The sequence below is a fragment of the Oncorhynchus mykiss genome, chromosome 6 (assembly GCF_013265735.2).
Source record: "Oncorhynchus mykiss isolate Arlee chromosome 6, USDA_OmykA_1.1, whole genome shotgun sequence".
NCBI classification, from domain to species: Eukaryota; Metazoa; Chordata; class Actinopteri; order Salmoniformes; family Salmonidae; genus Oncorhynchus; species Oncorhynchus mykiss.
The window spans coordinates 94395350-94409280 of NC_048570.1; the positions used below are offsets into that span (position 1 = coordinate 94395350).

The following is a 13931-nucleotide window of genomic DNA, read 5'->3' on the forward strand; positions in this document are numbered from 1 at the left end:
TCAGTTCATACTGTAGTATCCTCTAGTCAGAGTTGAGTCAGTCCATACTGTAGTATCCTCTAGTCAGTCCATACTGTAGTGTCCTCTAGTCAGTCCATACTGTAGTATCCTCTAGTCAGTCCATACTGTAGTATCCTCTAGTCAGTCCATACTGTAGTATCCTCTAGTCAGTCCATACTGTAGTATCCTCTAGTCAGTCCATACTGTAGTGTCCTCTAGTCAGTCCATACTGTAGTGTCCTCTAGTCAGTCCATACTGTAGTATCCTTTAGTCAGTCCATACTGTAGTATCCTCTAGTCAGTCCATACTGTAGTATCCTCTAGTCAGTCCATACTGTAGTATCCTCTAGTCAGAGTTGAGTCAGTCCATACTGTAGTATCCTCTAGTCAGAGTTGAGTCAGTCCATACTGTAGTATCCTCTAGTCAGTTCATACTGTAGTGTCCTTTAGTCAGTCCATACTGTAGTGTCCTTTAGTCAGTTCATACTGTAGTATCCTCTAGTCAGTCCATACTGTAGTGTCCTTTAGTCAGTCCATACTGTAGTATCCTCTAGTCAGTCCATACTGTAGTATCCTCTAGTCAGAGTTGAGTCAGTCCATACTGTAGTATCCTCTAGTCAGAGTTGAGTCAGTTCATACTGTAGTATCCTCTAGTCAGTCCATACTGTAGTATCCTCTAGTCAGTCCATACTGTAGTGTCCTCTAGTCAGTCCATACTGTAGTATCCTCTAGTCAGTCCATACTGTAGTGTCCTCTAGTCAGTCCATACTGTAGTATCCTCTAGTCAGTCCATACTGTAGTGTCCTCTAGTCAGTCCATACTGTAGTATCCTCTAGTCAGTCCATACTGTAGTATCCTCTAGTCAGTCCATACTGTAGTATCCTCTAGTCAGTCCATACTGTAGTATCCTCTATTCAGAGTTGAGTCAGTCCATACTGTAGTATCCTACAGTTCTAACCATGACCCTCCAACCATGACCCTTCAACCCATGACCCTACATAACCATGCGTGGCCGTCTAGTGAACTGATTCTGGTTCCAAAAGATGTTCCACCTCACCTTTGACCTGTTGGAGCAGACGGCCACGCCCACATCTGGGATCCAGACTATGTTCTGGATGGCTCCTGACCCGGCTATTACTGTCTGGAGCACTGAGCCGTCCTGTTATATATATATATATACACAGACAGCCAGACAGACAGACAGACAGGCAGGCAGACAGACAGACAGACAGACAGACAGACAGACAGACAGACAGGCAGGCAGACAGGCAGGCAGGCAGGCAGGCAGGCAGACAGGCAGACAGACAGACAGACAGACAGACAGACAGACAGACAGACAGTGAAAAAGTATTCAGTGTTTTCAACAGGTTTAACAGGACAGTAACCACACACAGCTAAAAGTGCTTGTTTGAGCAACAGTCTATTAAATTTGTCTAAACATATTTCTCATAAGATCCAGGAAGTACAGTTACTTTATTCTTTAAACCTCTGGAACAAACTCCTAGCACCTGGGTGAACAATGTTCCTCTGTGTGTGTGTGTGTGTGTGTGTGTCTCCTCACCCGGAGGGACCAGATGTTCATGAGGCCTCCCACGCCTCCAGACACCAGGGCCAGGCCGTCAGGGCTGAAGACTACTGTCCTCACCGGGGTGATATGACCCTTCAGCTGGAACACACACACCGCCCCCTCCACACGCCTGCTGGAACTCTGCTGCTGCTGGGACACACACACACACAGACAGACAGACAGACAGACGCACGCACACACACACACACACACACACACACACAGACGCACACACAGACACACACACACACAAAGACACACACAGACACACACACACACACACACAGAATTGGGTGGGGAGGAAAAGAGAACCCTTTGAAAAACTGTACCTGACGCAACCGATCAAATCAAGCCAATACAACCGATCAAATCAAACCAATACAACCGATCAAATCAAACCAACACAACCGATCAAATCAAACCAATACAACCGATCAAATCAAACCAACACAACGATCAAATCAAACCAACACAACCGATCAAATCAAACCAATACAACCGATCAAATCAAACCAACACAACCGATCAAATCAAACCAACACAACCGATCAAATCAAACCAATACAACCGATCAAATCAAACCAATACAACGATCAAATCAAATCAAACCAATACAACGATCAAATCAAATCAAGCCAATACAACCGATCAAATCAAGCCAACACAACCGATCAAATCAAGCCAATACAACCGATCAAATCAAACCAACACAACCGATCAAATCAAGCCAATACAACGATCAAATCAAACCAACACAACCGATCAAATCAAACCAATACAACGATCAAATCAAATCAAGCCAACACAACCGATCAAATCAAACCAATACAACCGATCAAATCAAACCAACACAACCGATCAAATCAAACCAAATCAAACTAATACAACCGATAAAATTAGATCTTGTACAGATGAATCACTGAGGGTAGAAGTTCCCCCCCTCTAACAGATCTAGCCTAATCCCAATTCCAACCTTGTCCCCATTAGCAGGGCTAAACAATATCTGACCCAGAAGCAGTGGTTAGGCAGACACCTCTACCTACTACTGATTTATCATACCTTGCGTTTGGCTTTGGGTTCGTTGTCCCTCCGGGCCTCGGAGCCAGAAGAAGAGGATTCTGGGAAGGCAGAGGCGTCTTGAGGTACGGTCCAGACTAACACCAGTCCGTTTTGGCAACACCTGGAATAACACAGTGCTCTTGTAAATGTGTGTGTTGGTTTGTATTACTAGACTCGTGAGGACATTGTGAGAACTTGTGGTAAAAATGTAGATGTCCACAGATTTTTACTCAATTCGATTCTATTTTTATTTCTCTTTTCTGGAAAAACAGAGTGTCCTTGCATTCAAGCAGCACCAGACTAGAACGGAGGAATGAGAAGGTTATCCTTGTGAAAGTAGCAGAGTGTCAAAACCTGCCTAAATGTCAGTTATCCAGACAGAGACTGATCAACCTGACCACAGAGTTCATCTATAGTCCTCTATAGTCCTCTATAGTCCTCTAAAGACATCTATAGTCCACTATAGTCCACTAAAGACATCTATAGTCCACTAAAGACATCTATAGTCCACTAAAGACATCTATAGTCCACTAAAGACATCTATAGTCCACTAAAGACATCTATAGTCCACTAAAGTCCACTATAGACATCTATAGTCGGTCTGGCCTAGTCTATAGTCCACTAAAGACATCTATAGTCCACTAAAGACATCTATAGTCCACTATAGTCCACTAAAGACATCTATAGTCCACTATAGTCCACTAAAGACATCTATAGTCCACTATAGTCCCCTATAGACATCTATAGTCCATTAAAGACATATAAAGTCCACTAAAGACATCAAAAGTCCACTAAAGACATCTATAGTCCACTAAAGACATCTATAGTCCACTATAGTCCACTAAAGACATCTATAGTCCACTAAAGACATCTATAGTCCACTAAAGACATCTATAGTCCACTAAAGACATCTATAGTCCACTAAAGACATCTATAGTCCACTAAAGACATCTATAGTCCATTAAAGACATCTATAGTCCATTAAAGACATCTATAGTCCATTAAAGACATCTATAGTCCCCTATAATCTACTAAAGTCCAGTTCAGTTCCATACATGACTAAAAGTGAATTCATATCAACACAGTGCAGTTGAATACCATACGTACGTGGCCAGCATGTTGAGAGGTTTGGCTCCATGTCCAGTCAGACCACACCAGGCCACTCCATTGACCTGGGCAGGGTGGGGTAGGCTCTGCAGACACTTCCAGCCTGCTCCGGGGTTTGACCCTGACCCAGGGCTGGACCATAGCTTCACCACATCCTCTTTGGCACAGGTCAACAGCATCTGACCAGTAGGATCCCACTTTATACTGGTGATGGACTCCTGGGACAGACACATATAATAATACAAATATTACTATGACTACTACTACTAATAATAAAAAGAATACGAATAATAATACTACTACTACTACTAATACTACTACGACTACTACTACTAATAAAACGAATACAAATATTACTACGACTACTACTACTAATAATAAAAATAATACAAATATTACTACGACTACTACTACTAATAATAAAAATAATACAAATATTACTACGACTACTACTACTAATAATAACAAGAATACTAATAATACTAATACTACTACTAATACTACTACTACTACTACTACTAATACTACTAATAATACTAGTAATACTACTACTAATACTACTTCTACTACTGCCACTACTACTAATAATAATAATAAAAATAATACTAATAATACTAATACCACTACTACTTCTACTGCCACTACTACTACTACTAATAATAATAAAAAAGAATACTACTACTAATACTACTGCTACTACTACTACCACTACTAACACTACCACTAATACTACTAATAATACTACTACTAGTAGTAATAATAATAATAATACTACTGCTAATACTACTAGTACTAATACTACTACTAATAATAATGCCACTAATAGTAATAATACTGCTACTAATACTACTACTACTACTACTGCTAATAACAATACTACTACTGCTGCTACTACTACTGCTAATAATACTGCCATTAATAATAATACTACTACTACTACTACTAATAATAATAATAATAATAATACTAATAATACTGCCACTAATAATAATACGACTACTACTGCTAATACTACTACTAATAATAATAATACAGCCATTACTAATAATACTACTACTAATACTACTACTAATACTACTACTACTACTAATAATACTACTACTACCAATAATAATAATAATACCACTAATAATAATAATACTAATAATAATACTACCACTAATACTAATAATAAAACTACCACCAAAATAATAATAATAATACTACTACAAGTAATAATACTACAACAAATAATAATACTACCACTAATAATAATACAAATAATAATACTGATAATACTACCACTAATAATAATACAACTAATAACAATACTACCGCTACTAATAATACTACTACAAATAATAATAATACTACCACCAATAATAATAATCATATTAATAATAATAATAACAATACTATTAATAATACCACTACTAATAATAATAATACTACCATGAATAATAATAACACAAATAATAACAATACTACCACCAATAATAATAATACTAATACTACCACCAATAATAATAATACTACTACTGCTACTACTAATAATACTAATAATAATACTACTAATAATAATACTAATAACAATAATACTACTAATAATAATACCACCGCTAATAATATTAACACTACAACCACCAAAAATACTAATAATACTACTACTACTAATAATAATAATACAACTAATAATAATACTACCACACATAATAATAATACTACTACCACCAATAATAATAATAATACTAATAATAATACAACAAATAATAATAATAAAATACTACTAATAATAATAATACTACTACTACTACTAATAATACTAACACTAATAATACTACTACTTATAATAATAATACTACTAATACTACTAATAATAATACTAGGAGCAGTGGGTTAACTGCCTGTTCAGGGGTAGAACGACGGATTTGTACCTTGTAATAATAATAATAATAATAATAACCAATAATAATAATAACAATACTATTAATAATACTACTACTACTAATAATAATACTACCACAAATAATAATAATACTAATACCACCACCAATAATAATAATACCAATATTACCACTAATAATAATACTACTACTAATAATAATACCAATAACAATAATATTACTAATAATAATACTACCACTAATAATATTAATACTACTACCACCAAAAATACTAATACTACTACTACTACTAATAATAATAATAATACTAATAATAATACAACTGATAATAATAATAAAATACTACAACTACTAATAGTAATACTACTACTAATAATAATACCACCACTAATAATAATACTACTGCAAGTAATAATACTACTACAAATAATAATAATACTACCACTAATACCAATAATACTGATAATACTACCGCTAATAATAATACTACTAATAATAATACTACCACTACTAATAATACTACTACTACTAATAATAATACTACCACCAATAATAATAATAATAACAATACTATTAATAATACTACTACTACTAATAATAATACCACCATGAATAATAATAACACTAATAATAATAATACTACCACCAATAATAATAATACTAATACTACCACCAATAATAATACTACTACTACTGCTACTACCAATAATACTAATAATAATACTACTACTACTAATAATACTAATAACAATAATACTACTAATAATAATACCACCGCTAATAATATTAATACTACAACCACCAAAAATACTACTACTAATAATAATACTACTAATAATAATACTACCACACATAATAATACTACTACTACCACCAATAATAATAATAATACTAACAATAATACAACTAATAATAATAATAAAATACTACTAATAATAATAATACTACTACTACTACCACCAATAATAATAATACAACTAATAATAATAATAAAATACTACTACTACTAATAATAATACTACTACTACTAATAATACTACCACTAATAATACTACTACTTATAATAATAATACTACTAATGATAATACTACTACTACTAATAATAATAATACTAGGAGCAGTGGGTTAACTGCCTGTTCAGGGGTAGAACGACGGATTTGTACCTTGTAATAATAATAATAATAATAATAATAACCAATAATAATAATAACAATACTATTAATAATACTACTACTACTAATAATAATACTACCACAAATAATAACAATACTAATACCACCAGCAATAATAATAATACCAATGCTACCACTAATAATAATACTACTACTAATAATAATACCAATAACAATAATACTACTAATAATAATACTACCACTAATAATATTAATACTACTACCACCAAAAATACTAATACTACTACTACTACTAATAATAATAATACTACCAATGATAATACTACCACTAATAATAATAATACTACTACCACCAATAATAATAATAATAATAATACTAATAATAATACAACTGATAATAATAATAAAATACTACTACTACTAATAGTACTACTACTACTACTAATAATACTACCACTAATAATAATACTACTACATATAATAATAATACTACTACCAATAATAATAATACTACTAATAATAATACTACTAATAATAATACTACTACTACTACTACCAATAATAATAATAATACTTCTACACCTGCATTGCTTGCTGTTTGGGGTTTTAGGCTGGGTTTCTGTACAGCACTTTGAGATATCAGCTGATGTACGAAGGGCTATATAAATACATTTGATTTGATTTGAAAAATAAATTTGATTAATACTACAACTACTAATAATAATACTACCACTAATAATAATAATACTACTACCGCCAATAATAATACTAATAACAGTACAACTAATAATAATACTAAAATACTACTAATACTACTAATACTACCACTAATAATAATAATAATAATACTACCAATAATGCTACTACTATTAATAATAATAATACTAGTAATACTACCACTACTAATAATAATACTCCTAATAATACTACCACTAGTAATACTACTACTACGAATAATACTACTACTACTACTACTACTAATAATAATAATACTACTACTGCTACCACCACTAATAATACTGCTACTGCTAATAATAATAATACTACCAATAATAATACTAATAATAATACTAATAATAATACTACTAACAATATAATATAATATAATGTAATATTATTATATAGAGATAGTGGTGACCTTATGGGCATCGATGACCACGACGGCTCCTTTCTCCAGAGGCTCTTTGGTGCCAATCAGCAGCTTGCCGTCAGCGTAGCCCACGGCGAACGGCCTGTCCTCACTGTACCAGGCGATGTGGATCACTGACACTACGACAGAAAAACAACAAACTTCAGGTCACGGAACACCTACGTAGAACCGTCGTCGTGCACACAAAAAAAATATATCAAAACGGTCAGAAGTCTAAATCGGGAGAGTCACAAATCAACACGACTTCAGATCAGTGTATTAAATCCTGGAAGTAAGAAAAAACAAACATACGATCAACGACACACAAGAGACACAAACACGTCACAGTTATGTGAAATCTGGGGACATTATTATTATTTTTTTTTTTTTACCTTTATTTAACTAGGCAAGTCAGTTAAAGAACAAATTTTTATTTTCAATGACGGCCTAGGAACAGTGGGTTAACTGCCTTGTTCAGGGGCAGAACGACAGATTTTTACCTTGTCAGCTCGGGGGTTTGAACTCGCAACCTTCCGGTTACTAGTCCAACGCTCTAACCACTAGGCTACCCTGCCGCCCCTCCACTCTAACCACTAGTCTACCTGCCGCCCCTCCACTCTAACCACTAGGCTACCCTGCTGCCCCTCCACTCTAACCACTAGGCTACCCTGCCGCCCCGTGCCAGCCCACCCTCCAGACTACGTACCATCTTTCCGGTAGCAGTGCTCCAGCTCGGTGCGCCGCATGGTGCAGGCATCGTGGACCTCTATAAGGCCCAGGGATCCATCCATACGTCCTACCAGCAACACATCTTTGGGTTCCCCGCACCACAGGGACACGGCTTCTCCCTCCGGCCAAGCCAGAGCTGATACCCAGTGGGGCTGCACGTCCAGAAGACCTTTCCCACCTGGTGGAAGGGGTCAGAGTCGAAAGGTTGAAAGGTCAGATAGATTATAATAGAAACCACAGGGTCAGATAGAAACCACAGGGTCAGATAGATTCTAATAGAAACCACAGGGTCAGATAGATTCTAATAGAAACCACTGGGTCAGATAGATTCTAATAGAAACCACTGGGTCAGATAGAAACCACAGGGTCAGATAGATTCTAATAGAAACCACAGGGCCAGATAGATTCTAATAGAAACCACAGGGTCAGATAGATTCTAATAGAAACAACAGGGTCAGATAGATTCTAATAGAAACCACAGGGTCAGATAGATTCTAATAGAAACCACAGGGTCAGATAGATTCTAATAGAAACCACAGGGTCAGATAGAAACCACAGGGTCAGATAGATTATAATAGAAACCACAGGGCCAGATAGAAACCACAGGGCCAGATAGAAACCACAGGGCCAGATAGAAACCACAGGGTCAGATAGATTCTAATAGAAACCACAGGGTCAGATAGAAACCACAGGGTCAGATAGAAACCACAGGGTCAGATAGATTCTAATAGAAACCACAGGGTCAGATAGATTCAAATAGAAACCACAGGGTCAGATAGATTGTAATAGAAACCACAGGGTCAGAGAGATTCAGATGATCTGGGCTGTAGGGCCTTCTTCCTGGAAACAGAACCGAGTCCCAAATGGCATCTTATTCCCTATAAACGACTTGTGACCAGGGTCCATAGGCCTCTGTTTTAAAGTAGTGCACATGGTAGAGAATAGGGTGTCATTTGGGAGTCAGATCCCACCTCCACTACACAGACCTCCCACCTCCACTACACATACCTCCCAGCTCCACTACACAGAACTCCCACCTCCACTCCACTACACAGACCTCCCACTTCCCACCTCCACTACACAGACCTCCCACCTCCACTCCACTACACAGACCTCCCACCCCCACTACACAGACCTCCCACCCCCACCTCCACTACACAGACCTCACACCTCCACTACACAGACCTCCCACCTCCACTACACAGACCTCCCACCTCCACTACACAGACCTCCCACCTCCACTACACAGACCTCACACCTCCACTAAACAGACCTCCCACCCCCACTACACAGACCTCCCACCTCCTCCACTACACAGACCTCCCACCTCCTCCACTACACAGACCTCCCACCTCCACTACACAGACCTCCCACTTCCCACCTCCACTACACAGACCTCCCACCTCCACTACACAGACCTCCCACCCCCACCTCCACTACATAGACCTCCCACCTCCACTACACAGACCTCCCACCCCCACCTCCACTATACAGATCTCCCATCCCCACTACACAGACCTCCCACCTCCACTACACAGACCTCCCACCCCACTACACAGACCTCCCACCTCCACTACACAGACCTCCCACCTCCACTACACAGACCTCCCACCTCCACTACACAGACCTCCCACCACCCCCACTACACAGACCTCCCACCTCCATCCCTCTGGTAGTTGACGCTCAGAGGACTAAACACAGACCTCCCACCTCCATCCCTCTGGTAGTTGACGCTCAGAGGACTAACCACAGACCTCCCACCTCCATCCCTCTGGTAGTTGACGCTCAGAGGACTAACCACAGACCTCCCACCTCCATCCCTCTGGTAGTTGACGCTCAGAGGACTAACCACAGACCTCCCACCTCCATCCCTCTGGTAGTTGACGCTCAGAGGACTAACCACAGACCTCCCACCTCCATCCCTCTGGTAGTTGACGCTCAGAGGACTAACCACAGACCTCCCACCTCCATCCCTCTGGTAGTTGACGCTCAGAGGACTAACCACAGACCTCCCACCTCCATCCCTCTGGTAGTTGACGCTCAGAGGACTAACCACAGACCTCCCACCTCCACTACACAGACCTCCCACCTTCATCACTCTGGTAGTTGACGCTCAGAGGACTAACCACCAACTAATAACAGGTTTCAACCCAAAACACCTTCCTAACTATTCAGTAAAATAGGGTTCCATAACGAGACCAAACACTCAGCAATTCTAGTTAAAGGTCACAACATACTAACAAAAAAAGATTTCTGAACATGGAATAGTTACAGTGTGTGCGTGTGTGTGTGTGTGTGTATATATGTGTGTGTGTGTATATATATGTGTGTGTGTGTGTGTGTGTGTGTGTGTGTATATATGTGTGTGTGTATATATATGTGTGTGTGTGTGTGTGTGTATATATGTGTGTGTGTGTGTATATATGTGTGTGTGTGTGTGTGTGTATATATATATATATATATATATATATATATATATATATATATATGTGTGTGTGTGTGTGTGTGTGTGTGTGTGTGTGTGTGTGTGTGTGTGTGTGTGTGTGTGTGTGTGTGTGTGTCTCTCTCACCGTTGACCTGCCAGATGTTGACTAGTTTCTCCATGGCAGCTGCCAGGTATTTCCCTGTAACGCTCCAGACCAGAGGAGACAGACTGGGGTCCCCTGGGGAACCAAGACACTGCCCACCCTCCTCTGGAGAACCAGCACTGTGGACAAACACACACACACACACACACATATACACAGAGAGACACGCAGAGAGACACAGAGAGACACACAGAGAGATACACACAGAGACACACAGAGACACACACAGAGACACACACAGAGACACACACAGAGAGACACACAGAGAGAGACAGAGAGACACACAGAGAGACACACACAGAGAGACACACACAGAGACACACACAGAGAGACACACAGAGAGACACACACAGAGAGACACAGAGAGAGACACAGAGAGAGACACAGAGAGAGACACACAGAGAGAGACAGAGAGACACACAGAGAGAGACAGAGACACACAGAGAGAGACACACAGAGAGAGACACACAGAGACACACACAGAGACACACACAGAGAGACACACAGAGAGAGACAGAGACACACAGAGAGACACACAGAGAGACACACAGAGAGACACACAGAGAGAGAGACATTAACATTTTAGTAATTTATCAGAAGCTCTTATTCAGAGTGACTTACAGTCAGTGTATTAGATAGCTAGGTGAGACAACCTCCTATCACAGTAAGTAGAGACGTCTGCAGTAGACTGAGAGGGTTAGGGAAGTCTGTCTCCAGAGGTCAGAGGTGAGAGGTGCTGCTTACGTCCTGTTGAAGACGCAGGTCAGTTGGAGGGTGTACTGGTTCTGAGTAACGCTCCACACCCGGACTGTTCCGTCGTTACCACTGGTGGCCAGCAGGCCTTTCCTACTGCACCAACCACACGTGATCACCTGGAGGAAACAGGCCGTAATGAAGCCTTTATACGGCCTACCCTAACCCTCTACCCCTAACCCTTTCCTACTGCACCAACCACACGTGATCACCTGGAGGAAACAGGAAACACACCACGTTTCACACGCCGTAATGAAGCCTTTATACGGCCTACCCTAACCCTCTACCCTAACCCTCTACCCCTAACCCTCTACCCCTAACCCTCTACCCCTAACCCTCTACCCTAACCCTCTACCCCTAACCCTCTACCCTAACCCTCTACCCCTAACCCTCTACCCCTAACCCTCTACCCTAACCCTCTACCCCTAACCCTCTACCCCTAACCCTCTACCCCTAACCCTCTACCCTAACCCTCTACCCCTAACCCTCTACCCCTAACCCTCTACCCTAACCCTCTACCCCTAACCCTCTACCCCTACCCCTCTACCCTAACCCTCTACCCTAACCCTCTACCCCTCTACCCTAACCCTCTACCCCTAACCCTCTACCCCTAACCCTCTACCCCTAACCCTCTACCCCTAACCCTCTACCCTAACCCTCTACCCCTAACCCTCTACCCCTAACCCTCTACCCTAACCCTCTACCCTAACCCTCTACCCTAACCCCTACTCACCCTAACCCTCTACCCTAACCCTCTACCCTAACCCCTACTCACCCTAACCCTCTACCCTAACCCCTACTCACCCTAACCCTCTACCCTAACCCTCTACCCTAACCCTCTACCCCTAACCCCTACTCACCCTAACCCTCTACCCCTAACCTCTACTCACCCTAACCCTCTACCCTAACCCCTACTCACCCTAACCCTCTACCCTAACCCCTACTCACCCTAACCCTCTACCCCTAACCCCTACTCACCCTAACCCTCTACCCTAACCCCTACTCACCCTAACCCTCTACCCTAACCCTCTACCCCTAACCCCTACTCACCCTAACCCTCTACCCTAACCCTCTACCCTAACCCTCTACCCTAACCCCTACTCACCCTGACCCTCTACCCTAACCCTCTACCCTAACCCCTACTCACCCTAACCCTCTACCCTAACCCTCTACCCATAATCCTCTACCCTAACCCTCTACCCTAACCCTCTATCCATAACCCTCTACCCATAACCCTCTACCCTAACCTTCCACCCTAACCCTCCACCCTAACCCTCTACTCACCCTAACCCTCTACCCTAACCCCTCCAGTACTCACCCTAACCCTCTACCCATAACCCTCTACAATAACCCTCTACCCATAACCCCTCCAGTACTCACCCGAACCCTCTACCCTAACCCTCTACCCATAACCCCTCCAGTACTCACCCTAACCCTCTACCCATAACCCTCTACCCTAACCCTCTACCCATAACCCCTCCAGTACTCACCCTAACCCTCTACCCTAACCCTCTACCCATAACCCCTCCAGTACTCACCCTAACCCTCTACCCTAACCCCTCCAGTACTCACCCTAACCCTCTACCCTAACCCTCTACCTATAACCCCTCCAGTACTCACCCTAACCCTCTACCCTAACCCCTCCAGTACTCACCCTAACCCTCTACCCATACCCCTCCAGTACTCACCCTAACCCTCTACCCTAACCCTCTACCCTAACCCCTCCAGTACTCACCCTAACCCTCTACCCTAACCCCTCCAGTACTCACCCTAACCCTCTACCCATAACCCCTCCAGTACTCACTCTAACCCCTACTCACCCTAACCCTCTACCCTAACCCTCTATCCATAACCCCTCCAGTACTCACCCTAACCCTCTACCCTAACCCTCTACCCTAACCCTCTACCCATAACCCCTCCAGTACTCACCCTAACCCTCTACCCTAACCCCTCCAGTACTCACCCTAACCCTCTACCCTAACCC

At 40.8% G+C, this 13931-nt stretch overlaps 1 protein-coding gene across 1 annotated transcript in view; it reads right to left on the reverse strand.

The window, feature by feature from the left end:
* Nucleotides 1-13931, reverse strand: part of LOC110525058 (probable E3 ubiquitin-protein ligase HERC1) — a 241985-nt gene that overhangs the window by 70497 nt on the left and 157557 nt on the right. Inside the window, exons 57-64 of the mRNA XM_036981638.1 lie at nt 11939-12066; nt 11177-11313; nt 8584-8784; nt 7887-8017; nt 3733-3950; nt 2626-2746; nt 1561-1716; nt 1057-1158 (exon numbers count right to left, since the gene is read on the reverse strand). Coding sequence (XP_036837533.1) covers nt 1057-1158; nt 1561-1716; nt 2626-2746; nt 3733-3950; nt 7887-8017; nt 8584-8784; nt 11177-11313; nt 11939-12066 — 1194 coding nt within the window. The remainder of the gene's footprint in view (nt 1-1056; nt 1159-1560; nt 1717-2625; nt 2747-3732; nt 3951-7886; nt 8018-8583; nt 8785-11176; nt 11314-11938; nt 12067-13931) is intronic.